This window comes from Notamacropus eugenii, chromosome 2, assembly GCF_028372415.1.
Source record: "Notamacropus eugenii isolate mMacEug1 chromosome 2, mMacEug1.pri_v2, whole genome shotgun sequence".
NCBI lineage: Eukaryota > Metazoa > Chordata > Mammalia > Diprotodontia > Macropodidae > Notamacropus > Notamacropus eugenii.
In genome coordinates this window covers 510,340,240-510,367,333 of record NC_092873.1, presented here as the reverse complement: position 1 = coordinate 510,367,333, position 27,094 = coordinate 510,340,240, and the positions used below count along the sequence as shown (strand labels likewise).

The following is a 27,094-nucleotide window of genomic DNA, read 5'->3' as shown; positions in this document are numbered from 1 at the left end:
GGAGGAGGAGGGTCCTCCAACTCTATTGGTGAGCAGAAGGGAGTGAGTGAAGGTTTAGCCAGTACTGGAAAGTGGCCAAGGAGACTGTGTCAATGGAAAGGAGACAGATTTCCATAATAGCTAGTAGATGGAAGGAGCAAGAGAGGAAAAGATTTAGGATTAAGGGAAGTTTGTTGTACATGGAACAGTGGGCAGGGGCACAGTAGAAAGCCTGGGTGGTATTTGGTTGGAACTTGAGGGTTGGATGGTTGAAGGGGATGGGAAGGAAGAATCAGGTACTCAAGGGTGTTAAGTCAGGTTTGGATGATGATCTACAGGGGTTCAGAGTCACGGGGATGGGAAGAGTATGGGCAGGTGTGAGAATGTTCATCATTGAGTGGTGGGTACCATCCTCTACCCTCTAAGGATAGGAGCAGCAGGGGAGGGAAGGCCTGAAGTAAGAGGGGGGTTTCTCTTTGCACCGGAGGTTCTCTACATCCCAGGTGGGAGACTGAGCTGGCACAGATGGAAGTGCCTGGCAGGAGATGGAAGGGGAAAGATACTACCTCACCTGAGGAAACTGGCATAGGGGAAGAAATCCATTCTATTGAAAGACATTTGTATCACTAATCATTGTAGAAATGCAAATTTAAACAACCTTGCAGTTCTGCCTCATACCCTCACATCAGCGGCAAAATGAACAGGAAGGAAAATATTCAATGCTGCAGGGTTTGAGGGAAAACAAGGACACCTGTGAAGAGTTGTGCCATTGTGGACAGTGATTTAGAGGTGTACCCCCAATGGCTGCTGGGAGATCTGCCTTCCTCGAGTCTCTCCCTATTCAGGGGCCAAAACAATTTTTCCTAAAATACATTTCCGACTGTGTCCTTCCTCTGTTCAGTAAAGCCCAATGTCACCTCCTATTGCCTCCAGGATCAAGTGCAAAGTGCTCTGTTTGGCATGTGAAGGCCTTCAGAACCTGGCCCCCTCTTCTTATACCTCATTCTCCTTATTTACCTTGTGATCCAGTGACACTGTCCCTTTGGCTGTCCCTGGCATGAGATACTCTGTCATTTAACTGGACATTTTCACAGACATCCCTCAGCCCTGGGTTTCCCTCCCTGCTGCTCATCTCTACTTCCTGGTATCCTGGGCTTTCTTAACATCGCTGCTCAAATTCTACTTTCTTCAAGAAGCCTTTCCTAGCCCTCCTTCCTCACCATGCTGTCCCTCTGTTGATCATCTCCCACTTAACCTGTCTCCTAAGTAGTTGTTTGCACGATGTCTCACCCTTCAGACTAGAGCTCCTTGAGAGCAGAGACTGATTTATGCCCTTCTTTGTATCCTTGGTGCTTAATATAGTGCCTGGCCCAAAAAAGACGCTTATTAAATGCTTGTTGACTTGACATAAGAACAAACCACTGTCTTGTTCCTTGCTCTTTATATTTCTGTGGTGAATGAAGAGGCTGCTTGTTGTAACTGAATGAGAGTATAGGGATGTAAAGTGTGGCTAGGTGGTACAGTGGATAGAATGCCGTGCCTGGAGGTAGGAAGACTCATCTTCCTGAGTTCAGATCCAGTCTCAGACACTTACTAGCTGTGTAACCTTGGGCAAGTCACTGAACCTTGTTTTCCTGTTTCCTCTGGAAAATGAGCTGGAAAAGGAAATGACAAACCAGTATCTTTGCCAAGAAAATCCCAAATGGGGTCATTGGGCACTGCTGAAACAACAACAGATTGGGATGTAAATTCATTTTCTGTGAACTCCCTGAGACACTGTCATGATCATAGGGTCCTTGATTGAGAGCTGGGTGAGACCTCGGAGGCCACTGAGTCCAGACCTGCCATTTTATAGATAGGGAATGTGATGTGGAGAGTCAGGACTTGCCCTGGGCAGTTTAAATGGGACGATGACTCAGATGTGCCTTCTCCTGTTCCCACCTGATTGTAACTTCTCCCAGCAGGTTTGTCTCTTTTGAAAGCTTTTGAGTCTATGTAGTTTGGAGATTGTTACTATTTGGCAGGGTAAGCTGACATCTATTAAATAATATTGTTCTTAAATTTGTTGTGGATCCATGTTCTATTCAGGTACTTGTGGGTTGCAACTCCCTCTGTCATGTTGCTTTGTTTCTGGGACAGTTTAATTTGTTGGATTCTTAAGGATATTTTGTGATTTGTATTTTTGTCTTTGGGTTTATAAAGCACAGTGAGTTTCTGGTGTATCATGGTCTCCACCCGCGTCTTTTTAGGTGACTGGTAGCTGCTGAATCTCAGCTCCCTGCTACCGTACCCCACTCTCGTCCATCATTTCACTGCCTAATCTGCCCTGATCAATAAAAACCGAGTCTCCCAGGATCCCCTTTCTGTCATTTCTGCTGCCTGAGACCATGTACACTATCATAACACCCTCTGATCCTAGAAACAGGGCTGCTTGGCTCAGCTGCGTCACTTTGTTCTTGGGTGAGCTCATGTGGCTATCACCCGTGGAGCAACTTCTGATTTCTTCTGTTGGGTTTTAGCCATTTCATAGGTTCTGTGCAGAAATAAGCCACTTTCAATTACATTCAACAGATCCACATAGCTGTTATTCGCCTTTACTTTTGAAGTCTGCTTGTTTCAAAAGCATTTTGGTAAAAATTTTAACTGTTTATAGCGTCCTCTGAGAATGCCCGACAATCTCCTTTTTTATAATAAGGAAGTACTCATCTTTGTGGAGCTGCCTTGAGTAATTAGCCCTGTGCTTTATTAAAACCATATAGGTTTTTGTTTATTGTTGTTATTATTTGGGAAGACCCAGACTAAGAAAGGAGCCTTGGCACACAGTTTTAATGACGCTCTTTTAATAACTTATAACCTTTTGCTATGATGACAGCATTGTCCAACATGGGGAAGTCTTTATCACATGAATGAAGACAAAGCCATGGTTACAGCTGGCTGCCAGGTTGACCACTGGGTCTAGAAAACCACTGAAGTGTAGGGTACTAGTGATGGACATGTCAGAAGGTCTCATTTTACCAAGGAAGGGGCCTAATTGATGGTTGGTGAAAAGCTTCTAGGGCTGATGGGCCCAGTTTTCTAGTATGGGGTGACTCTTGCTCCCTGTCAGGCCCCATGAAGGCACACACTATTCTGGCCTTTGTGAAATCTGCATAGATGATTTTTCATGATATACAACAGCATTCTTGTTCCTAATTTAGACTTGAATTCCTGAACTAAATTTTCATTTTTGTGCTAAAAACAGAAACCTGAAAAACAACATCTGGCTGGTTGTCCTAGGTCTCCTTCTGCCAAGTTCTATATTCAAAGTATTCCAACCCAGTGTTCCCCAACTAATGAAGTTGGGGAACTAATGAATGGTCTAATGAAGGTTCCTGGTGGCCCTTAGTGTTCTTCTCTCCCTTTCAGAGAACTATAGACTTCTTGAGGTGGGACCTTCATGACTTCCCCCATTCCACATGTCACCTGTTGAGGGAGAGAGGGAAGGGGAGAGAGACAGAGACAGAGGGAGACAGAGAGAGGCAGAGACAGAGAGGGAGACAGAGACAAAGGGAAAGAGACAGAGACAGAGGGAGAGAGAGACAGACAAAGAGCACATGCTAGCCAGTGGTGCCTTCACCTTGAGGCAGGCATAGCACTGGGCCAGTGTGAAGAAGGCACAGCCAGGGGATGAGATGATTTCTGTAGGAAATAAAATATTGGCCAGTGTGGTTGATGTGGAGAAGGGGAGTAGTAGAAAGTCAGGGCCAACCCTTCAGATGCTTGGGGACAGCTCTCCTATCTGCCTTGGCTCTTCTCTTTTTTAGACTAGAGATGCCTAATGGATTTAAGCTCCCTCAAATGGCAGAGCCTGAAGCCCCTTTGCTGTGTCATTGCCCCTTGTGGGGTGCCCCAGACAGACTGGCCTGGGTCTGAACTCAGAAACTCTCACCTCCTTACTCTTAGAAGCCACCTCTACTTCTCCCTGGGCAGCCCAAGACCTCATTCACCCCTTGACTGTTTCATCACCTGGCTGACTCCTACTCATCTTGTGGTTCCCCCCCCCCACCCCAGTCCCTAGAAGTTTCTCAGCAAACTGCTAATTAACCATCCTTATGAATAATATGTGGAGATGGCCAAGAGGCCCACAGAGGCCTGGTCTGAGGGAAACCTTCCTAAGGAGTAGGACTGTCCTGGTGTGGGACATTTTGCATGCAGAGGTTGTCCAGCCTGGTCTCGATACCCACCCCTGGGCAGCTGTGTGGTAGAGAGGCTTCTGGATTTGAGGCCTCTGAGGAGCCTGCCACCTCAGATTCTGTGACTTGGGGGTTGTCTCAGGCCGGGTGATGTGTTAGATGAGCAGTGACAGATGGAAGGTACCCAGAGGGAGGGTCTCTAGGATTGTGAAGAGTCTGGAAGCTGTGTCCTGTGAGGAAGGATGGAGAGAACTTAGAGCAGGTGGCTCACCTTCATGGGAGCAGTGTCACGATTTCAAAACTCTTGGGTTATTGTTATGGAGAAGGGGGGTAATCCCTACTCTACTGGGCAGTACCACCAGGAGTGAGGAAAGGTGAGGGAGGGAAGATTTCTCCTTAACCCAAAGAAGAACTTCCTTACAGAGAGAACCAGCAGTGGAAGTAGTGAGCTTCCCATCCCTGTTTCAGTGACTGAGTGACTAAACAGACCATTTGTGTTTGGTACAGGTTGAAGTAGATTGCTGAGGGCTTGTTTCATTCTCTTGTAGCCCCAGTGCACAATGCCTGGCACACAGTGCCAGATTGATTTATTCATTGTGACTTCTGAGGTCATATATTTTGTGATTCTTGGAAGTTTTGCTATTATATATGTGAGGACTAAGTATGAAATAATAATAATATATATTGATAAATTAATATATAATTAATATAATATAATTAATAATCTAATGGATCTGTGTTCTCAGTGCTCCTTGAGTTCTTGCCAGTGATGGGCAGATCAGCCTGTCACTGCCTGCCTGTCTTCAGTCAATCAATCAATAAACATTTATGAAGCACCTGCTATATGCCAGGTACTCTTAAGTTCTGGGGACACAAAAGAGGCAAAAGACAGTTCCTGCCCTCAAGGACCTTACAACTGAATGGGGAAACAACATGCAAACACATATATACAAAGCAAGTTCTTTGTATAGGTAGGATAGGTAGGAAATCACTAACAGAGGGAGGGCACTGGGATTGAGGGGTGGGGACAGCTTCCTGTAAAGGCTGGGATTTTAGTTGGGATTTACAAGAAGCTAGGGAGGTCAGTGGTCAAAGCAGAGGAGTGAGATTGTTTCAGGCATGGAGGATAGCCCTAGAGAATGCCCACAGCTGAAAGATGGAGGCTGGGCTCACTGGATGAGAGTCCATGTTGGGGAGTTAGGTATAAGAAGACTGGCCAGGGCAGAGGGGGCCAGGTCAGAAAGGGCTTTAAAGGTCAAAGAGCATTTTGTATCTGCTTCTGGAGGCAATAGTGAGCTGCAGGAGTTTATAGAGTAGGAGGGTGACCTAACCAGACCTGCATTATAGGAAAATCATGTTAGTGACTGACTGGAGGATGTACTGGAGTGAGAGAGAACTGAGACAGGCACCTGCTTCCATGTTCTCCCTAAAATTTGCTGCTGAGGTGCAGACTTCTTTTCTTTGTTTTAATCCATGAAACAAAGGAAAAAACCCCACCCTATTAATATTACGAAGCTTGTTCTGCTTCTGTGTGTGTTGAATTCAGAAGTATTCATTTACATCTTGGTGTTTGCAGGCAATGACATTGGAACGGATGAAATCATCGCGGGGAATGTGAGCAAATTTGCTGCTGTCCCGGCCGGCTATTATGGGCCTCCCAAGAAGGGCCACTTGATCTTTGATGCCTGTTTTGAGAGTGGTGAGTACCCACCCCATTGCAGAGAGAATGGCCTTCCTGTTGGCCTTTCTGAAGTGGTGTGCCATGTTGAACACTTTACACAATCACCCTGATCCTTAGAAAAATTAGTGGAGAAGAAATAATGGGCAAATGTTGGAAAACGGTGGCATAAACATGCCTTAGTTGCCCACGCCCTCTTCCCCTTACGGTGCTAGCTCTTGAGGTCCAGACTGAGCCATGAAGGGCAAAGCCTCTATTAAGCCCTGACTGTGCCAAGGCCCAGAGTAAGCCCTGAGAGTATAGCTAGAAAAGGCAGATGGTCCTTGCTCTCAAGGAGCTCATTGTCGCATGGGGAGTATCAGCTTCAAGTCAAATGAAAAGTCCCTGATCATTGCGGTTCAGTGGCCTCTCCTTGAGTGTCACATCCACTAAGAGAATCATATAGTTTCAGACTCTGAACTGTCCAAGGTGCCAAAGACCATGGTGGAGAGCATTTTCTTGTCTGGGTCTCAATAGGAGAGAAAGTAGAATCAGACCAGTTATTTCCTGGGAAGATGGCTGCTGTGGGTGCTGAGCTGGAAGCAGCACCAGTGGTGCTGTGGTGTCAAACTCAAATGAAAACAAAGCTGCCAAACCCTACTTGAGATCCCATGGTTGTGTGTGGACTTAGAAAACTACATATTAACATTATCTGTGTTCTATTGCATTTTTATTTGTTTTGTTAAATATTTCCCATTTACATTTGGGGAAGGCACATTGTTCATCACCTCTAGTCTAGGGGATGCTGCCACTTCCAGGGTTCTTGGAATTACCTGCTTGTTAGTGGCAGTTGATGTTAGTGGTGTCAAGAAATGTAGGTTCCCCCTCCCCCCAACCCACCTCCAAGGGGAAAGAACTTTTCCCTTCCATGACAGCTGTGGGATCCAGGCTGGAAGCACACCTTGTGGTCTGGAGAGGCCTTCTCTTCTGAAGGCTCTTGGCTTCATTCTGAGCTGTCCCCCTCAGGGTCTGCATGGAGGCCCAAGATGCCTCCTCCCTCCAGGTATCTGACTGTTTCAGCTCAGCTGGCTTACCTGCCTAATAGGAAGCAGTCAGTCACCTCTCTTGGTTTCCCCAATGTTGAGCATGGGCCATGCACATAGTAGGTGCCTAGTCAACATTGGTTACATTCAGTAATTCTCAAAGACAGTACTGAATTGTGCTTTACCTGCACTTTTAGAAGGCAGGAGGAGGGGTACCTGGTAAAGAAGATGGAGAAGACACCTCCAGAAGGGTTGGATGAAAACTTAAAGAATGAATTCTTATAGAAATGCTCAGAGGAGGGGAGATGTCTAGAAGGGGAGGGGTCAGTGGCATCAGATGCTACTGAGAAATCTCCAAGAGCAGGGAAAGACAAGGCCCCTGGACTGGACCATGGTGTGTGTTTGTTCAGTCTTTTGCAACAGGTTTTCTCCTCTGTGATGACAGAATCTGGCCACATTCTCCTTTGACCACTCATGGTGTTGTATTATGTTGTATGTTGTATTATTTGTCCTGTATTTCAGTTGTGTTGACATCTTGTCTAGCTGACTCTACAGTGCATCCATCATATCCATCCATCCATCCAACCATCCAACCTTGTGCTAGATATTGGAAATACAAAGACAAGAATGAGACAGTTCTTACCCTTAAAGAGCTAAGCAACCAAGTCTGGATTTGAACTCAGGTCTTCCTGACTCCATGTCAAGCACTCTATTCATTCTGAACTAACTTTCTCCTCCAGCATGATCAGATCCCCCAGCCAATCTTACAGGGAATCTAATTGAGGTGAATTTTTGCTGGTTGTGTTCTAGTCAGGTTTGTGTGGGAATAAATTCTTTGATTAGATTTCCTGAGATGGTGGATCATTTAGAAGTCAGTAACATAATCAAAGTTACACCTCCATGTCTTCATCAGAAAAGGTCCACTTCTCATTGTAATATTCCTTTTTTGTTAATTGTTAACCAATCAGAGTTTATTGCCACCATCAGGAGCACCCATTCTTCCAAGAGCAGATAAGCTGTCAGCCCACTGTCATGAGAGCCTTTGGCATTTAAGAGTGCTACTGACCTGTTTTATTAATAATATGCTAGCCTTATTAATAAAATGATTAGTTACTCAGAAATTATGTCTCTTGAACTTTTTAAACGTCATAGGTATACCTCTTTACATGGGATATGATGTTGATCCAGGAAAGGAGTGGTCAGTCTGTGCTGTACTTGAGACAGAAGGAGTAAATTTAAGGTGATCAAACCCACTCCTTAACTTTCTTTTCTTTAATATTAGAAGGTCTGCAAATTTGGCCTTCTCTTTCTCCCTGTAGAACGTGGTTGCCCATGCTGTAGGCAGTCAGTGAGTTAGTCAGTAAGCATTAATTAAGCACTGAGTATGTGCCAGACAGCGCTAAGTGTTGTTCATATCTGGAGGAAGAGGAAGGTCCTAGGGCAGTCTCTTGCCCAGATCCCCTGCCTTCCTCGGAGTTCAGCATCACCTGCAATTCAGAAGCCCACAAAACCCACCTGGCTTCATGTTTTGCTAGAGCACCTGGGCCTGCAGAAGAATGGAGGCTAGACCTTAGCCTGCCCAGCAGCCTTCAATGCAGTTCTGACTTCTTGCAGGCTCTGGATACTGATTGTTGGCTGTCCTGGTGACAAAGAAAGCCAGGGGCCTGGTTCTTGGCTTCCCTATGGCTCTGCCTCCCAGAGACCCTCGGCACCCTTCCTAGGCCACCCCCCCGCTTCTGGATGGGCTGGGGTTTCCCGTTTCCCCTTTGGCCCATGGGGGAAGGTGCTCCTTGAAGAGCCAGAGCTACTGGAGGACCTCGGAGACTGAGGATTGCTTGTCGTGCAGCTACGACTGAGAATTTTTCAGTCCATATTGGCCGTCATCTTGTCCCTGTACCAGAACCCTGGCACCCTTGGCTTTGGTGGGTCTCTGAGCATCTCTGCCTGGATTAGTCACTTTCCACACCATATCCATCCCCCCTCACCCTTTTCTTCTCCCTCCACCAAGGCCAGGGACTGACTTGGTTTGTTTGTATCTGTATCCCCAGTGCTTAGCCTAAAGCCTGGAACCAGCACTTCATACATGGCCCCTGTGTCCCACATATCCCACACCCCCTCTGCTGATTTGACTCACAAGCAGGCACATTTCTTAGTGCTTTAGATCTTCAGAGAAATGTGGACGTGCCAGGGTGATCATTTCACTGAGGATACTGAGTCCAGAGGGAGTGAGCTCCTGACACAGGTCATAAACATTAGTTGAGACTTTGGGCCAGGTCCTCTTTGTGTTCCCCCCAACATGCTTCACATGTGAGAGGCAGAGAAGAGTAAGCAATGGGGCTTGCTAACATCCTGCACGAAGGAGTTTTAGGAAATGGAAAAAATGATTTCAGATTTTTGCAGGGAAAATCTTTAAAGTGGAAACACAAAATCCGTTAGATCAATTTATGATGCATGCATCTAGGAATTCTGGTTAAGCAATGCAGCAGGTGCATAGGAATACTGCCTCAGGCTGAGTGGTAGGAGCTTGGGGGGGCCACTGTTCTTGCACCCCTATCCCCCAGCAATGGATTTGGTGTATCCCTAAGCCATGAGGAAGTGGCAGGAGAGTGGAGGTCCAAATCAATTGGTGAAGCACAGAAACTCATTGTTTCATGAGAAATAAATATACCAAGAAACGAGTCTGGGAAATGAAGACGTGTGTTGGGGTTTGCTTCCAATTTCAAAACAATGAAATTACATTTTTCAACCTTTTACCAATAAAAACTGTTAGTCCTTTTGAATGGAAAATATGCAGTAGTGACCAATGTCTTTTTGGTGATGTAGACCATTCAGATTGCCTTTTCATGGAGAGGGAGCATGCCGATTTTCAGTCTTGATTTAACACAGAAAAGGTTGCAGAGAGAAGCCACTCCCACACCTGTTCTCAGCCCCATCCCCGATAATGCAGTTCCCCTTCTGTATCAGCTTTGTGATGGAGGGAAAGATGTTGTGTGGGTGTTGTTAGCCCCACTTTAAAGAGGAGGACACTGAGGCTTAGTGTTCAAAAGTAGTGAGGGCAGTGGCTAGAGCAAGCCTTGGAAATGTCTTGGTGGCTGAACTTGACTTGACTGGGAAGCCAATATGCCTGCTTCTGACTGGAATTTTTGGGTCCATTTATGTGGGGACCATTGTTAGGGTCCCCAGGAATGATACCTTTATGTGGAGAGGTATTCTTATTCTGGCAGCAATGAAATCAGCAGTGAGCTTTCAGGGCTTCAAGCAAAGACAGAAGGATTTCTGCTGAGGAAGGCACATCTTCCCCCAGGAGGAAGAGGCTAGTCATTACCAAACTATACTACATTGTGGTATTTCACCCCTCCCCCACCTCCAGACATGCATGAAGGTCCCCCATGGCCCTCCATTTCCCGAGATCTCAGCTTCCCCACTTGTCAGCATATAGCCTTTGTGAGTCTTTGTGGCTAAAGTGATCCTCAATGCCACATGACTGCTCCTTCTCAGATGAACCTGCCTGTGTGAAGTGAGGCTACTACTCAAAGCTTCTCTGTTGGTTCGATCCTGCCAGACCTTGCATGCCCCTGGGAAAACCTTTGAGAACTCAGTTTCCCTTCCATGCCACAGAGAGACATCTAAGGAGGCTCTCAGTAAACCAGAAGGAGAAAAAGGAGGGGATGCGAGCTGAGGTCAGTCGCCTGGCCTTCCTGGGGATGATTTCCTCCAGCATACTTGCTCTAGGGAATCAGAGCCAGTCAGCTGGCATTTATAAGGTACTCAGTTCTGGGGATTCAGAGACAAAAGGAGATCCCTCCCTGCCCACTACGACCCTACGTTCTATTGGAGGTGACATCATATACATACTTAAGAATATACAAGATGCTGGCACAAAATGAGAACCTTTGTTGGGGCTGGAAGGCTTTGTGTAGAGGGTGGAAGTAAAAGAAAGAAGGGATTCTAAGAGGCAGGGGTGGAGGGAGGGGCAGATAGTGCCCCAGGACTAGGGGACAGCCAGGCATGGAGAAGTTGGGAAGGTGAGAGGAAGCCAGACTGTCTGGAGCCATCCCTGACAAGCCCAGGTCTGTGTCTTTGATATTAGAGGGAACCACTAGAGCTGCCTCAGCCATGGAGTGATTGGTGACCTGAACTAGAGGAACAACACTTGGTAGCCACATGGATGATGGGCTAGAGAAGGCAGACCCCATGAGAGGCCAAGGCAACAATTCATGTCTGATCTGGTGAGGGCCAGAACCTGGGGCAGGAGGGAAGAGGACAGGAGTTCTCTTTTAGAATGGAATTGGAGATGTCTAAGGAGCAGTCATTTGAAAAGCTACTAGGCAGTTAGTGATGTGAGACTGGATCTCAGCATAGGAACTAAGGCTGGATGGATAATCAGGGGAATTGTTGCATTTGATCTTTTTCTAGTGACTTGGATAACAGCAGAGATGGCACACTTGTCAAGTTTGCTGATGACATAGATCTGCAAGGGAGAGATAGCACACTGGATGCTACAGTCATAATCCAGAAAGATCTTGAAAGGCTCTGTCTAGAGCATGAGTTGAAATTCCAAACGTACAAATATAGTGCCTTTCACTGGAGTACAAAATATCAGTTTCCCATATAGAAGATGGAAGAGAAGTGTGGCTCACCAGTGGTTTGTCTAAAAAAATGTTGAGAGGTTTTAATTGTCAGCAGCTCAACATGAGTGAACAGCCAGAAAAAACTAAGCTAGTCTTGGGTTGCATCAGGAGAAATGTAGTTTCCAGGAATAAGGAGGAGCCAGCGTTCTTTGCCTTGTTCTTGTTAGGCCTCATTTGGATGATTGTGGTCATTTCTGGTGCCATAGGCGAGCATGCTCTTGAGAAAGCCAATAAGAATAGTAGAAGTGGTGGGTGGCACAGTGGAGGGGGCTGGTCCTGTATGCCAGTGAGAGCTAGCCTACAGGGGAACACAGGCCTCTAATGTGGCTGAGAACCTCCAGAGAGTGAGATGGACCCAGACCTAGAGGATGGAGGAAGGAGCATTGGATTGGGACATCCCAGTTCTGCCCCTCACCATTTGGGTCATCTGAGGCTAGTCAATTTGTTTTCCTGGGCCTCAGTTTTCTCTTCTGTGAAATGAAGGGCTTGGTCTCCATACCATATCAGGTCCAGATGAGCCTCACCTTTGGCTAACGCCACCCAGGACCCCCTGTCTGCCTCAGCCCCCCAGAGCTTTGCGTAGACTGTACCTGGTGCAGTGATGGAGGGAGCAGGCAGTGCCATTCTTCATCACTTACAGATTCATCCCAAGGAGTTTCCTTGGGAAATACCCCCTAAAGATGGCAGAACATACTGGTTTCAAACAAATGTGTTGGGTGTGACATTGCATAGGGCAGATCCAATTTCCACATTACGAAACAAATGCTCACCCCATATGCACTAATGAATGTCTTCTCAGTATGTGGCTTTTGTTCCTTTCATATAGACAAAATGTGAAGGGCAGAGTGTTTTTCGATATTGATTGATTTTTTGGTAACTATTTTCAAGAAGACAGAAGCATGTACATCCCAGGTAACAGTTTGAGTTCATTAAACATGCCTGGGTTCTAACCTGTACTGGTATTGGGAGTATAACAATAGAGACAACTTCGCTCCTGGAGCTCGCAATGTAAGGAGAAAGGGAGCGTCCAGTGTGCAAGCCAGAGGACAGCAGGAAGATGCCAGGGAGAGTCCCTTGCCCAGAGCCATGCTGTCTGATGGGACAAAGATCACCATCAGTGGAGGAGACCAGGGGTGGCTTCAGGCTGGAGGAAGCCACTGAGCTGACCTGAAGGAAGAAATGGAAAAGAAATGGGCAGGGGGCTCCTTCTTAAAAGGATTTCACAGGGAGCCCAAGTGATCAGGAGTGCCAGAAGCACCAACTGGAGCCACAAAGATGGAGGAGCCAGAAGTCGAGCACTCCTCCCCACTCAGCTCCTCCATACAGAGCTATAAGAATATCCCACACTAAGTCCTGATCCATCACTCCAAGAAAAAAATGAACATTGAGTCATTTTTCTAGCCCAGGGCATCATAGGGAGTTGGACCTAGGGGTCTGTGGACACTAGGAACAAGATTTGCTGAGAAGCATCCATGCTGATCATTTCAGCACAGGGAAGGGGTATATATCAGGGCTTGGAGAGAACCTGGACCTAGCAGATAGAGGGTCCTGACTTGTGCCTTCCACCCCAATGATATCATTGGACAGCAGAATTATAGCTCTCACCTGGTTATTCCCCTGCAACTAGACATTCCTCTGGGCTAGACATTGGAAGGGAGACCCTTCTTTGTACCTGAGGCTTGTGCCATACCACTGCTAGTACGGCTGGCTTCTGAATGTCCTCCTTTCTTCATGTACCACTGAGGGTCTTCCTAGTTGGGAATACCTTTGCTGTGTGTAGGTCCCTTTCTTACTCCTCCCTGGCTCTGTGACTCCGGACTATGGAGTGGGCTACAAAGCTGCCATGTGGCACCTGTCCCTATCACAGTGCCCATATGTGGGTCTGGGGGTGCCCCAAAGGACTTCCTAGGTCAAGACTTAGTGCATAGCCTTTCCTGGCATACTGGAGTGTTCCCCATGCATTGTGCCTTGTATTTCTGTTCTATGTCTCCAGCCTATCCAGATGTTTGTCTGCACCCAGTTACTGCCCAACAATTTTCTAGTTTTCCTAATAGCTTTGATTGAATAATGCACTCTTGCCCAATTTCTGGAATCTTTTATCAAATGCAAAGTTGTACTTATTTGCTTCTGTAATATTGTGTACCTGATCAATTCTACTGATCAACTGCTCTGTTTCTTAGCCAGTAACAATGACATCTTTGTAGTCTATGTAGGGATCTGGTACTGCTAGTCCTCTTCCTTAGCATTTTTTGAATGATTCTCTTGATATTCTTGACTTTTTGTTCTTTCAGGTGAATTTTATTATTTTTTTCCTGCTCTATAAAGTAATCCTTTGATAGTTCTGTATGGAACTGAGTAAGTAAATTAATTTAAGTAGTATTATATTTTTATTATATTGGTTTGGCTTTAACCATGAGCAGTTATTTATTTAGACCAGTATTTAAGTGGAGTGTTTTGCTCTTGTGTTCATATTGTTCCTCTGTATCTTGACAGGTAGACTCCCAAGTAGTTTCTAATGTCTGTAGTTATTTTCAATGGAATTTTTCTTTCTATCTTTTCAAGCTGGATTTTGTTTGCAATTTATAGAAATCCTGATGATTTTTGTGGGTTTATTTTATATCTTGCAAATTTGCTGAAGTTGCTAATTTTTAAAAAATTAGCTATATATTTTGCTCTCTAAAGTTATCTAAGCCATCATATTATCTGCAAAAGGTAATAGTTTCATTTCTGGTAGCCAAGATGGCAGAGTGATCTGTAAATGCTATCTGCCTCCCCTTGTTGACCTTGAAAAATCCAGAAACTATTTCCCCAGGAAAAATCCTGGAACAGTGGCATCAGTCAAAGGAGTAAACAGTCTTTTAGTCCATGAGGATAGGAAAATTGCAAAGGGGAGTCCCTCTTGCTGTCGCTGAAGGGGACCAGTGTAGGATCACAGCTGTCCTGGACAGCCCCACCTCAACAAACTGGGAGGAGATCCTGAGCCTCAGAGGGTGGAGCCTGTAATCGCCAACACCAGACCCCAGGTGTGCCTCAGCACAGCCAGGGGAATTGGGAAGACTCTAGTGCAGATGTAGTTCACCAACCATTGAGCTTGCTTATGCTGTAGCTCAGGAGAGGAGATGTCCTGTAACCAGACCACCCCTCCCCACATTTAGCACAGTGGACTCCAGGGTAACTCCAGGGAAACTCAGAAAGACTTCACTTGGCCTCTGCTTTGGCACACCAGCCAGCTCAGCACTAGGCAGGCTGCAGCATTTTAGCTTCTGCTTGAAAGAACCAGAGGTCACAATACACAAAGCTTCAAGTTCTAAGCACAAGAACCATGGGACAGAGCCCCCTGTGCCCCAGAAGCAGAAATGCTCTTTAAAAGCCAGGAAAAGGGTGATCATCATGAGCAAGAAGCAAACCAGAAAAGAAAAGACCATAGAATCTTTCTATGGGGACAAGGGCCATCTGAAACTAAGAAAGGGAATATGAACTGGTCTCAAGCCCAAAGAGCCTTTTGGAAGAGCTCAAGAAGGATTTTAAAAGTCAAATTAGAGAAGTAGAAGAAAAATTGACCAATGATTTTAAAAATATGAAAAAATAAATCATGGAAGAATTTAAAAGGAAAAATAGGCAAATGGAAAAGGAAGCACAAAACCTAACTGGGAAAATTGGACAAGTGGAAAAGAAAGTACAAAAGCAAACTGGAGAAAATAGCTCCTTAAAAGGAACAATTGGACATATGGAAAAGGAGATGCAAAAGTTAACTGAAAAAAACAACCTATTAAAAATTAGAATTGGGCAAGTAGAAACTAATGACTCTATGACACATCAAGAATCAGTCAAACAGAATCTAAAGAATGAAAAAAATAGAAGAAAATGTTTTTAATAAGAATGTATATCTAGAGAGGAGTAGAGCCAAGATGGTGGAGTGAGAGCAACTACTCACCTAAGCTCTTAGACAAACTCCTTCAGATACCTCCAAAAAGAGAATCTGACCAAATTTTGGAGGTGCAGAATCCAATAAGAGACAGACTGTGGCAGACCAGGACAGACTGGAAGGTCGACAGGAAAGATCTGTTCTGTGGGGATGGAGGAGCATACAGCACATAGCACAGCGTGTCCCTGCTGTGGCAGAGCCAAGCAGGAAAGCCCCGGGGTGATCTGAGGCAGTGGCAGCATGGCACAATAGCAGGCCAGGATGGGAGTCAGCAGACTTGAGCAAGTAAGAGACATGGTGCCCCAGGTATCTGTAGCAGCTGCTCCTGAGACTATCAGCCTGCAGATTAAATGTCTGTAAGTCACCTACTTGAACTTCCAAGAGCCAAAATGGCAGAGTGATGGCTCTCTCCCCCTCCCCTTCTTGACCTTGAAAGAACCCATAAAATATTTCCCTGGAAAAAACCTGGATCAGTGGGATCAGCAGAAGGGGAAAATAGTCTCGTAGCACATGAGGCTGGGAAAATCACTAAGGAGGATCCCTCTTGCTGTGGTAGAGGACTGGAGCTATCCCAGACAGCCCCATCTCAGCAAACCAGGAGGAAATTCAGAGCTCCAGGGGGGTGGAGCCTCACAACCACCAACACCAGGACCCCAGGCATGCCTCAGTACTCCAGAGGAAACAGAAAGACAATGGGGCAGCTAGGATCACCAACCTCTGAGCTTACTTTTTCTCTAGCTCAGCTGAGGAGATCTCTGGTGACCAGACCACCCCTCCCCCACACTTAACAATAAGCTCCAGGACTAATCTGGGGAAATGCAAAAAGGACTTCACCTGACCCCTGCTTTCTCACACCAGCCAGCTCAGCACTAGGTTCTTTAGCTTCTAGCTGAAAGAATCAGAGGCCACAGTACACAAAGCCTCATCATCATGAGTAAGAAGCAAAGCAGGAAGGAAAAGATCATAGAATCTTTCTATGGGGACAAGGACCAAAACACGAATACCAAAGAGGTCAGTATTTTTTTTTTTTATTTTGTAATGTTTAACAATCACTGCCATACAATTGTGATTTTATCCCCCCCACCTACCCCCCACTCCCCCCCTCCCTCCCCACGACTGCATACAATTCTGTATAGATTCTACATATACTTTCCTATTGAGTATATTTTCACTATAGTCATGCTATGTAGTCAGACTAAGATAAATGAAAGAAATCGTATAACAAATCAGAACATGATACACAAACACATACACATACACAAACATGATCTGCTACAATATGTGAGTGACTTCTATATTTCTCTCTCTGAGTGTGGCAGGCATTTTGCCTTGAGATCCTCCATTGGGATTTTTTTTTTTTTTTTGGTAAGAAGTTCTTGTGTTATTACAAAAATCTAAGTCTACCAGAAAAAACTCTCACACACTGTGGTTGTTGCTGTGCATAAAGTTCTCCTGGTTCTGCTCCTTTCACTCAGCATCAGGTCATATAAGTCCTTCCAGGCCTCTCTGAAGTCTTCTTGTTCATCATTTCTTATGGCACAATAGTACTCCATTACATTCATATACCATAATTTATTCAGCCATTCCCCAATTGATGGACATCCCCTTGACTTCCAGTTTTTGGCAACTACATAGAGTGCTGCTATAAATATTTTTGTACATGTGGGACCCTTTCCCATTTTTATGATCTCTTGGGGATATAGTCCTAGTAGCGATATTGCTGGGTCAAAGGGTATGCACATTTTTGTAGCCCTTTGGGCCAAAGAGGTCAGTATTGAGACTGTACTTCTATTTGAAACTTCAGAAGGCACTATGAACTGGTTACATGCACAAAGAGCACTTTTGGAAGAGCTGAAGAAGGAAATAGAAGAAAAACTGGCCAAGAATTTTAAAAGTATGAAAAAAGAATTCACCGAAGAGAACAGCACTTTAAAAAGGAAAATTGAACAAATGAAAAAGGAAGTACAAAAATTAACTGGAGAAAATAATTCCTTGAAAGGAATAATTGGACAGATGGAAAAGGAGGTGCAAAAGTTAACTGAAGAAAGCAATTTGATAAAAATTAGAATTAGGCAAATAGAAGCTAATTACTCTATGAGACATCAAGAAGCAAACAAAATCTAAAGAATGAAAAGATAGAAGAAAATGTAAAATATCTAATTGGAAAAACAACTGACCTGGAAAATAGATCTAGGAGAGAAAATTTAAGAATTATTGGCCTACCAGAAAGTCATGATGAAAAAAAGGAGCCTAGACAATATCTTCCAAGAAATCATCAAGGAAAACTGCCCTGAAATGCTGGAGCCAGAGGGCAAAATAGTCATCAGAAGAATCCACCATTCACTTCCTGAAAGGGATCCCAAACTAAAAACACCAAGAAATATTGTTGCGAAATTCTGGAACTATTAAGTGAAGGAGAAAGTACTACAGGCAGCCAGGAAGAAACCATGAAAATATCAAGGAGCTACAGTCAGGATCACACAGGACCTTGCAGCTTCTACATTAAAAGATTGAAAGAATTGGAATATGATATTCTGTAAGGCAAGGGATCTGGGAAGGAATTGGAATATGATATTCTGTAAGGCAAAGGATCTAGGACTACAACCAAGGATCAATTACCCAGAAGAGTTCAGCATAACATTTCAGGCAAGGAGATGGGGATTTAATGAAATAAGAGATTTCCAGACCTTCCTGATAAAAAGGCCAGAACTCAATAGAAAATTCGATCATCAAATGCAGGTCTAAAAAGAGGCATAAAAAGGTAAATGGGAAAAGAAAAACTTGTTACTCAATATGGACAAACTGTTTACCTCCCTGTAAGGGAAGATGATACTTGTTAATCTTGAGAATTGTATATCTATTATGAAATATAAAAGGGATATGCATAGTTAGGGGGAATGGGTATAAAGTAAATGATGTGATGATAAAAATGTGATTTAAGGGTGAGAAGGGATCGTAACAGGAGATGTGAAAAGGAGGAAGCAGAAAATGATAAATTACATCACAGGAAGAAGTACAAAATTATAGTAGATGGAAAGAGGGGAGGGAGATGAGCATTGTTTGAGAGGTACTCTCATCTGATTTGTTTCAAGGAGGGAACAACAAACTTAAGTATATAAATCTAACTAGCTCTATAGGCAGTAGGAGGAGAAGGGGGAAAGAAAGGGGAGGGAAGAAGTCGTAAGAGTATAGGAGGGTAAAAGGGAAGGGGCTGGAAAGAAGGAAGGGAAGACTGTGGGAGGTGGTGGTCAAGAATGTATCGTAGAACCTGTATAAGATTGCATGCTGTCTTGGGGACGGAGGGGGTGTGGAGGAGAAGGGAGGGAGAAAAATATAAGATGTATGGAAGTGATTGTAGAAAACTGAAAACAAATAGATCAATTAAAAAAATAGAAAAACAAAAATTCCTAAAAAAAGGTAATAATTTCATTACCTCATTGCCTATGTTTGTTCTTTTCATATAATTTTCTCTTCTTATTTCAGTATTTAGCATTTATAGTACAATATTGAATAGTAATAGTGATAATGGAAATTCTTCCTTCACCCTTGATCTTATTGGAAAGATTTCTAGCTTATTCTTATTCGGATAATTCTAACTCTTGATTTTCAATAGATTTGTTCCTCTCCACGGAAATCTTTAGTATTTTAAATTTCAATTTATTCCTGTACTTTCTAGTATTTTAAAACTTTAATGGGTATTTTATTTTGTCAAAAACTTTTCCTGCATTTAAATAATCTTATGATTTTTGTTGTTTTTGTTATTGATGTGCTCAACTACACTTATAATTTTCCTGATATTGAACCAGCCTAGCATACTTGCTGATAGTGTATAATCTTTCTGATATATTGCTGTAGTCTCTTAGTTAATATTTAATTTAAAATTTTTTATCAATATTCATTAAGAATATTGGTCTATAGTTTTCTTTTTTAGTTTTGACACTCACTAGTAGAGGTATCATGGCTTTATTTGTGTCATAGAAAGAATTTGGTAGGACCATTTCTTTATTTTTTCCAGAGAGTTTATGTAGTATTGAAATTAATTGTTCTTTAAATGTTTCATAGAAATTGCTTGTAAATCTATCTGGTGGTTGTAGTTTTTTCTTTAGAAGTCCATTTATGACTTGTTTAATTGTTTTTTTCCTAGGATCATTGTATGTGTTCTCTTTCCTATTCTATTAATCTAGGCAATTTATACTTTTGTGAATGTTTCTCTACTTCATTTAGATTTTCAATTTTATTGGCATATAATTGGGTGCAAAGCTCCAAATAATTGTTTTTATATCTTCTTCATTAGTTCTTAATTCACATTTTTTCATTTTTGATGCTAATAATTTGGTTTTCTTTTTTAAAAAATCAATCTAGCTAATAGTTTATTTATTTTTAATTTTTTCAAAGCAGTCATTTCTAGTTTTACTTACTAATTAAATTTTTTCTTTCAATTTTTTAAGTTCCTCTTTTGATTTTTCAGTATTGTCATTTTGTATTTCATTTGGGGTTTTTAATTTATTGGTTTTTTAGTTTTCTTTAGTTGCATGCCCAATTCATTGATCTACTTTTTCTCTTATTGATGAAGCAGTTTAGAGATATTAACTTTCCTTTAAGTACTACTTTGACTGCATCTCACACGTTTTGTTGTTGTCTCATTGTTGTCACTATGTTGTCGCATTGTTTTTACTATATTTAATGAAATTATTGATCATTTCTATAATTTATAGTTTGAACCACCCATTCTTTCAGATTGTTTAGTTTCCAATTAATTTTTAATCTTTACTTAAAAAACTTTTTATTGAATGTCATTTTTATTGCATTATATCATTGCAAATGCATTGAATATTTCTGCTTGTCTATATTTATGAAGTTTTATGCTCTAATACATGGTGAATTTTTGTGAAGTTGTCTCACACAGTTGAAAAATAATACATTCTTTCATTTTCCCATTCAATATCTATCATATCTATTTTTTTTCTAAAATTCTATTCAGATCTTAACTTCTTTCTTGTTTATTTTTTGGTTTGATTTATCTAGGTCTGAGAAGGGTAAATTGAGGCCCCCTTCTTGTATAGTTTTGCTTCTTAATTCTTTCTGTAATCCATTTTACTTTTAATTATTTAGACACTTTCATTCAGTGCATACATGTTTAATATTGATATTAGTTCACTGTCTTTGATACTTTTCAACAAAATGTAATTTCCCTGTTTTTCTATCTTAATTTGGTCTATTTTTGCTTTTTGTTTTTGTTTTTGTTTACCCTTGTCTTTTTTATTTCAGGTGAAATATAAAATTCTGAATCTAATAAAGATTCTGCTGAAACCCCTTATTTTAACACTGTGGGGATCTTTTTCTTAACTGTTTCTCTTTGGAACAGCAACCCTGAGGGTCTTCCCCTCCCAGCTTGATTTTTTCTTTTTTCTTTTCTAATTAAAGGGGCCATCCCTTGACTCCCTTCCTGAAGAGGTCTATTCACTTGAATGGGTGTTACCTCACTCTAAGTGAGTACCTGAAAAGACCTAAAAGAGCCAGAGTCTCCCATTACATCCTGGGCCATCTCAACCCATCCTGGTGAATATCTGGCCACTGAACTGAGATGACTCTGGAGAGGCTGGTGACCTTGCACAGCCCTCTCTCACTCAAATCAAAGTCAACTACCAATCTTGTCATCATTTCCATGATGTCATGGTCCTCTTTGCAAATGAAAGAGAAACACAACCTTGTGAACATCATGCTGTTGGATTCTGGTTTCTAATTTATTCTGTAATTCTCTTCTGTTTTATAGATGAGTATGTCTTATTCCTGTTCACAATTATCATTGCTGTGTATTTCCTGACATGTTAATCACTTAAATTTTTCTCTCTGCCCCCCCAACACAGTAGTTTCTTTTGCTTCTGACTAATACCTACCTTAATCTTCTTTCCCTTTCATTCCCCCTCCCCTTTTCCCTTAGCATCTTTTGCTCCTATTTCCTTTTTGAGTAAGGTGTATTTCCGTACCCATCTCTTTTGTGGGTGTGCGTGTGTATTCCTGCCTCCCTTAATCAGTTCAGGTGAAAGCAAGGTTTCAGCATATCGCCCGCCTTCCCTGCTGCCATCCTTGTTGTATCAGCTCCTCTTGGTATGCCTCATTTATGTCACATCATTTTTGCTCTTCTTCTCCCTTCTGGTTTGTTGTCCCTTTTCCCTGCCCTTTCCTTTCTTTTGAGATTTTCAGAACATAACAGAGTCATTTCCAGACCCTCTGTTTAATTAGGCTCCCTCTATGGTCCCTTAATCCACTGGAGAAGGAAATGGCTAACCAGTATCTTTGCCAAGAAAACCCCGTGGACACTAATGGTATGCTATGGTTCATGGAGGTCACAAAGAATTGGACATGACTGAATGACTGAACAACGTGGCCCCTGATGATAGAGTTTTTAAATCTAGGTGTATCATCTCTCCATATTAGAATGTAAACAGTCTAACCTTGTTTAGTCCCTTATTGTTTCTCACTTATGTTTTTCTTTTGTATGTATTCTTGACTTCTGTGTTGGAACAGGTATACTTCATTTTATTGTACTTCACAGATACTGTGTTTTTTATAAATTGAAGGTTTGTGATAATCTTGCATTTAGCAAGTCTATCAGCACCATTTTTTTTTCCAACTGCACATACTCACATTTTGTCTCTGTATTATATTTTGGTAATTCTCACAAAATTTTATTGTATCTATTATAGTGATCAGTGATCATTGATGTTACTCTTGTAATTTTGGGGGACACCGTAAACTGTGACCATATAAGATGGCGAACTTAATCGATAAATGTTGTGTGTGTTGTGGCTGCTCCATTGACTGGTCATTCCCCCATCTTTCTCCCTCTCCTCTTGTTTTCACTTGGCCTCCCTATTCCCTGAGATAAAACAATATTGAAATTAGGCCAGTGAATGACCCTACAATGGCCTCTAAGTGTTTAAGTGAAAGGAAGAGTCAATTAAGGCAGCAAACTTCATTGTTGTCTTATTTTAAGAAACTACCACAGCCACCCCAACCTACAGCAACCACCACCCTGATCAGTTAGTAACTGTAAATATAGAGGCAAGACCCTCCACCTCCCAAAAGATTATGACTCTCTGAATACTCTGATGATGTTTAGCATTTTTGAGCAATAAAGTTCTTTTTAATTAAGGCATATACATTGTTGGTTTAGACATAATGCTATTGCATTTTTAATAGACGACAGTATAGTATAAACATAGCTTTTATATGCACTGGGAAACTAAAGAATTTGTGTGACTCACTTTATCGTGATATTCATTTTATTGCAGTGGTCTGAACCCGAACCTGTCACATCTGTTAGTTAGGCCTGTTTATCTAATTTTCTTTCTAACTTTAGTCTTTTAAACAGTAATATTTAGAAGTTCTCTATTTCATGAAAAATTCTTTTTTTTCTACTATAGTATTATAGTCAGTTTTGTTGGGTAGCTTATTTTTGGTTATAAGCCTAGATCTTTTGCCTTTTGGAATATCATATCCCAAGTTCTCTGCTCCTTTGTAGTTCTTACTGATAAATCTTGCATGATCTTGATTGCATCTTCTCAGTACTTGAATTCTTTCTTTCTGACTGCTTGCAATATTTTTTCCTTGACTTAAGAATTCTATGTTTTGGCTATAATATTCCTGAAAGTTTTCATTCTGGGACTTCTATCAGGAGGTGATGAGTGATTTCTTTCAATTTTTTCCATGTCTTCTAGGGAGTTTTCTTTTAACTTGAGATGTGTCTTGACCCTTTTTTTGTCCTTGACTTTCAGGTAGCTCAATGGTTTTCATATTATCTCTCTTCGATTGGTTTTCTTGTTCAGTTGTTTTTTCCTGAGATATTTTTCATTTTCTTCTATTTTTTCAATTTTGTGTTTGTTTTGTTTTATTATTTCTTGATTTCTCCTGGAATCAATAGCTTTCATTTGATCAATTCCAAATTTCAAGGAGTTATTTTTTTGAGCAAGGTTTTGTTATTCTTTTGCTGTTAATTCTCTTTTTGTATCTTTCTTCCCTAACTCTTACTTCTTTTCCCATTTTTTCCTATACCACTCTCATTTTGTTTAAAATCATTTTTAGCTCTTTAAAAAAAATTCTTGCTTTATTGGTTCTAGGAATTTTTGTTGGACTTGTTTCCAAGCTGCATTTTCTTTGAGGCTTTGCTTGTAAAAGTTGTGTTTGCATAATTCTCTGTGTCTGTCTCTTTGTCTTTGAGAGGTTCTTTGTAGTGAAATATCTCTTTATGTCCAGGTTCTTTTTTTGTTTGTTCATTCTTCTAGCCTCCTTCTTGTCTTTGGAGTTTATGTTAGCGTAAGGCTCTGCACACTTCTGCCAGGATGGGGGGCGGGGATGTCTGGTCTGAACTTCTGTCCTTTTATATCCTTGTGATGTTTTCACAGCTCTAACTGGGGCCTGCAGACGTTCAGTGCCCCCAAAGAGATGTGATCTGGGAGGAGGCCTATTCACTATCTTCTTAGACTGAGCTTTGCAAGTTACTGACCCAGAGTTGGATCTTCTGGATTGTTTCTGGTTGGGAGTTCCATTGGGGGTTAGGATCCTGTGTGCTGCTGCCAGAGGCAGAGACACATATGCCCTTTTGCACTTCTTCCCTGCTCACTACGTGGCTGTGGCCAAAGCTTCTGCCTGTACTCTCCTTCCTGGGCCTGGGCAGTGGGTGACAGAGCTGCCCAATGATACCTTGCCTGCACCCTCTGCTTGCTCAGAGTTCTCTGTGGACCTCTGCTGCCTTGCCTCAGCCCCTTTTAGGTTCCACATTGTACCCACTCCTGGTCACCCCCCAGGCCTTTGTGTTCTTCTTCCAGCCTGCCTGAGCTGCACATCTGGCTTCCTCATCTGTTGTGATTTCTTGAGCTGAATTTGCTGGGGTGCATTTTCTAGATTTTTGTTGAGGAGGAGTGTGTGTGGGGGAAGGGAAAACTAGACTCCAGTACTGTCTCTCACTCTGCCCCCTCCCCTCAATCCTTCCCTCTGGGATTGTTTTACCATGAGTCTTCAGTATTATAATATTTGAAGATTGTTACCATGTTCCTTCTTTGTCTTTTCTCCTGCAGACTCACTATTTCTCAGTTACTTCCTTTCTTTTTCTTCTTATTGCTTTGTATTGTGGTTATCACATAGTTCATGAGGGCAGGGACCTTTTGTTGCTCATTTGCCCACCATGCCCTGTCTACGATGGATATTTTGTGGATGGCTGAATGAATAATTCTGGTTCAGTCTGTATGAGATTCTGGGAGCCTTCAGAGTAGAGCAAAGAGGTACTTTCATGTTTATTCAGGATTTTGTGGATCAGGAGTGATGTGAATGCTTAGTATCAAGCTCTATGCCTTTTTTAACAAGCATATCCTGAAAATCCTCTGGCTCAGTTGAGTTCAATTTACCATTTGCAGAGCATCAATGGGCATTTTCCAGAGGTATAAAATTTATCACCAGCATTGTCATTTTCAAAATAACCATCAGCAGAAGCAGTTTGCAAATGGTAACAGACTGAAAATAAAAAAAAGAAATTAGAATTTGCTATTTGGTTCTGGCTAGTAGCTTATCACAGTGTGGGCTTGGACAAATCTTTTTAGAAAGAGTTTCTCTTCGAGACAAGTAAAGACAGAATCTGTGGGAAATCAACAACCATCTCAAGCTGGAGCATACATATGTGAGCAGGGCAGGATTGTAACCCTTGTTTCTTCTATCCCACCTTAGGAGTTTGGGGTATGGCTTTATCTCTTGGCATTATAGAATCAAAGAGCAAGAAGGGATTCAGAGATATCAGTTAATCCCTTCCAGAATGTCCCTGACCAGTGGTCATCCAGCCTGGGCTTGATGATGTTCCATGGTGGGGGAACCTCTCACCTTGGCAGGTAACCTAGTCCACTGCTGCATAACTGGGATGGTCAGAAAGCTTTTCTTGTCCTCAAGCCTCCGTGGCCTGCCCTTAGGGGCCACCAGACACAGGTGATCCTTCTTCCATAAGACAGCCCCTCCCCAAATATTTAAGGGATGTCCCTAATTATTTAATCTGAGGTCTTCAAATCTTTGCACTTCCTGTGTGATAGAGGATTGCTAATGTGTCACAAAGACATGCTGTGAATTCACAGATGTGAAACAGATACATTCTAATGGTTTGTGAGACCCTCATAGCATTATGTGGAGCAGAGCTGGGGCCACAAAGATACAACTCTGGAGGTCTTTGTTTCCCCTGTGCTGCCAGGAGGCCAAGTGATGTGGGGCAGGGGTGATATGCAGAGGAGATGGTGTGCTTGACCTCTTCTCGGTCTCCTTTGCAAGGTGGTCACCCTTCTTCTGCCTCGGGCCTGTTAGGAATGTTCTGGGAAGGGGAAGGACCAGCAACAACCGCTTATGTGCTTCCAGAAGACCCTGTATGACTTGGCAAGTTGTTATAAGGGTGGAAATTTCTCTGACCCAGTGCTGGGCACAGTGAAAACCTGGAGAAGGAGGCCTTATGGTTGTTTATGCCAGCAGCTTTCCACATAGAGGGAATGTGTTGTATAATACAAAGAGTGAAGGACTGAGAATCAGAGGAGCTAGGTTCAAATAGCTTTGTGATGTTGGGCAATCAATCAGTCAGTTAAGTAGCAGGCTTATTAAGTGCCTACTATGTGCAAATCATTTACCTTCCTCAGGCCTCAGTTTTCCTATCTGACAAATGAGGAGGTTGCTGGCTCCTCGGGTGTCAGAGGGCCTGCCAGAGGCTTTTCTCCCTGGCCCTTGTTGTCGCTCCACAGGGAGCAACAGCAGGAGCAGGGAGTAATTAAACGTTGCTCCCAAAAATGCCACGAGGGCTTACTGAACATGAGTAGCTGGTGCCAGCCGGCTGCAGTGGAGTCAGCATTTTCACTGCAGATGCTTAAAGCGATCTGGGCCCCAACATTTGCATGCCCCCTCTTCAGAGGCTGCTGCCACTGCCACTTTGTCTGCCCCAGTGGAGGCTCAGGAGAGGACTTTCTTTTTCTCCTGACCACTCGCACACAGCTCCAGGCAGAGATTAATGGGGCAGCCAGCCCCGAGTGACATCAGCTCACATATATGACATTACTCAGATGTCTCCCACTCCGGAAAAGGCCTGTGAATGATTTATGGAATTGATATTAATCTCCTTCCCGTAAATGCATTATGAAAGTTACACGGGAAATTGATGTTCCTGCTCTAATGCCAAATGAATTTCTTTCTTGCTGCATCAGCTTCACAAACGAGGCTCAGTGCTGACCTTCAAGGCCTCTAAAGAGGGGGCAGGGTGGAGTGGGAGAGACATCACAAGGGGCCCTGGGGAGCTTCCCACAGCCTGTGTCCCCTGGAAGGCTGTACCCTCTTATTCCAGCAACATTCCCCATTTCTCTAAAGCTTTAATGTTTGCAAAGTGCTTGTCTCTGAACATGGGGAGACAGCTTGATGCCATGGAGAGAATGCTGCATTGGGGGTTAGAGATCCTGGGTTCAGATTCTGTCTCTTTCACTTGCTGTCTATGTGACCTTGGGTAATTCACGTCCTCTCCTTGTACCTCAGTTTCCTCATCTGCCAAATAAGGGTCCGGGCCAGATGGTCTGAGAGGTCACTTGTAGCTCTTGAACCCTGGTCCTCTGCCCCTTGTCTTTGAGGGGGTGCTGTATGACACGGGCCTATGAGGACATAGTTCTTCATTAGACTTGCAT

General features: G+C 42.9%; 1 protein-coding gene across 3 annotated transcripts in view; it reads left to right on the top strand.

The window, feature by feature from the left end:
* Positions 1–27,094, top strand: part of BEND5 (BEN domain containing 5) — a 906,797-nt gene that overhangs the window by 76,177 nt on the left and 803,526 nt on the right. For all 3 annotated transcript variants that reach the window (XM_072649372.1, XM_072649371.1, XM_072649373.1), the window contains exon 2: positions 5,728–5,850. In XM_072649372.1, coding sequence (XP_072505473.1) covers positions 5,728–5,850 — 123 coding nt within the window. The remainder of the gene's footprint in view (positions 1–5,727; positions 5,851–27,094) is intronic.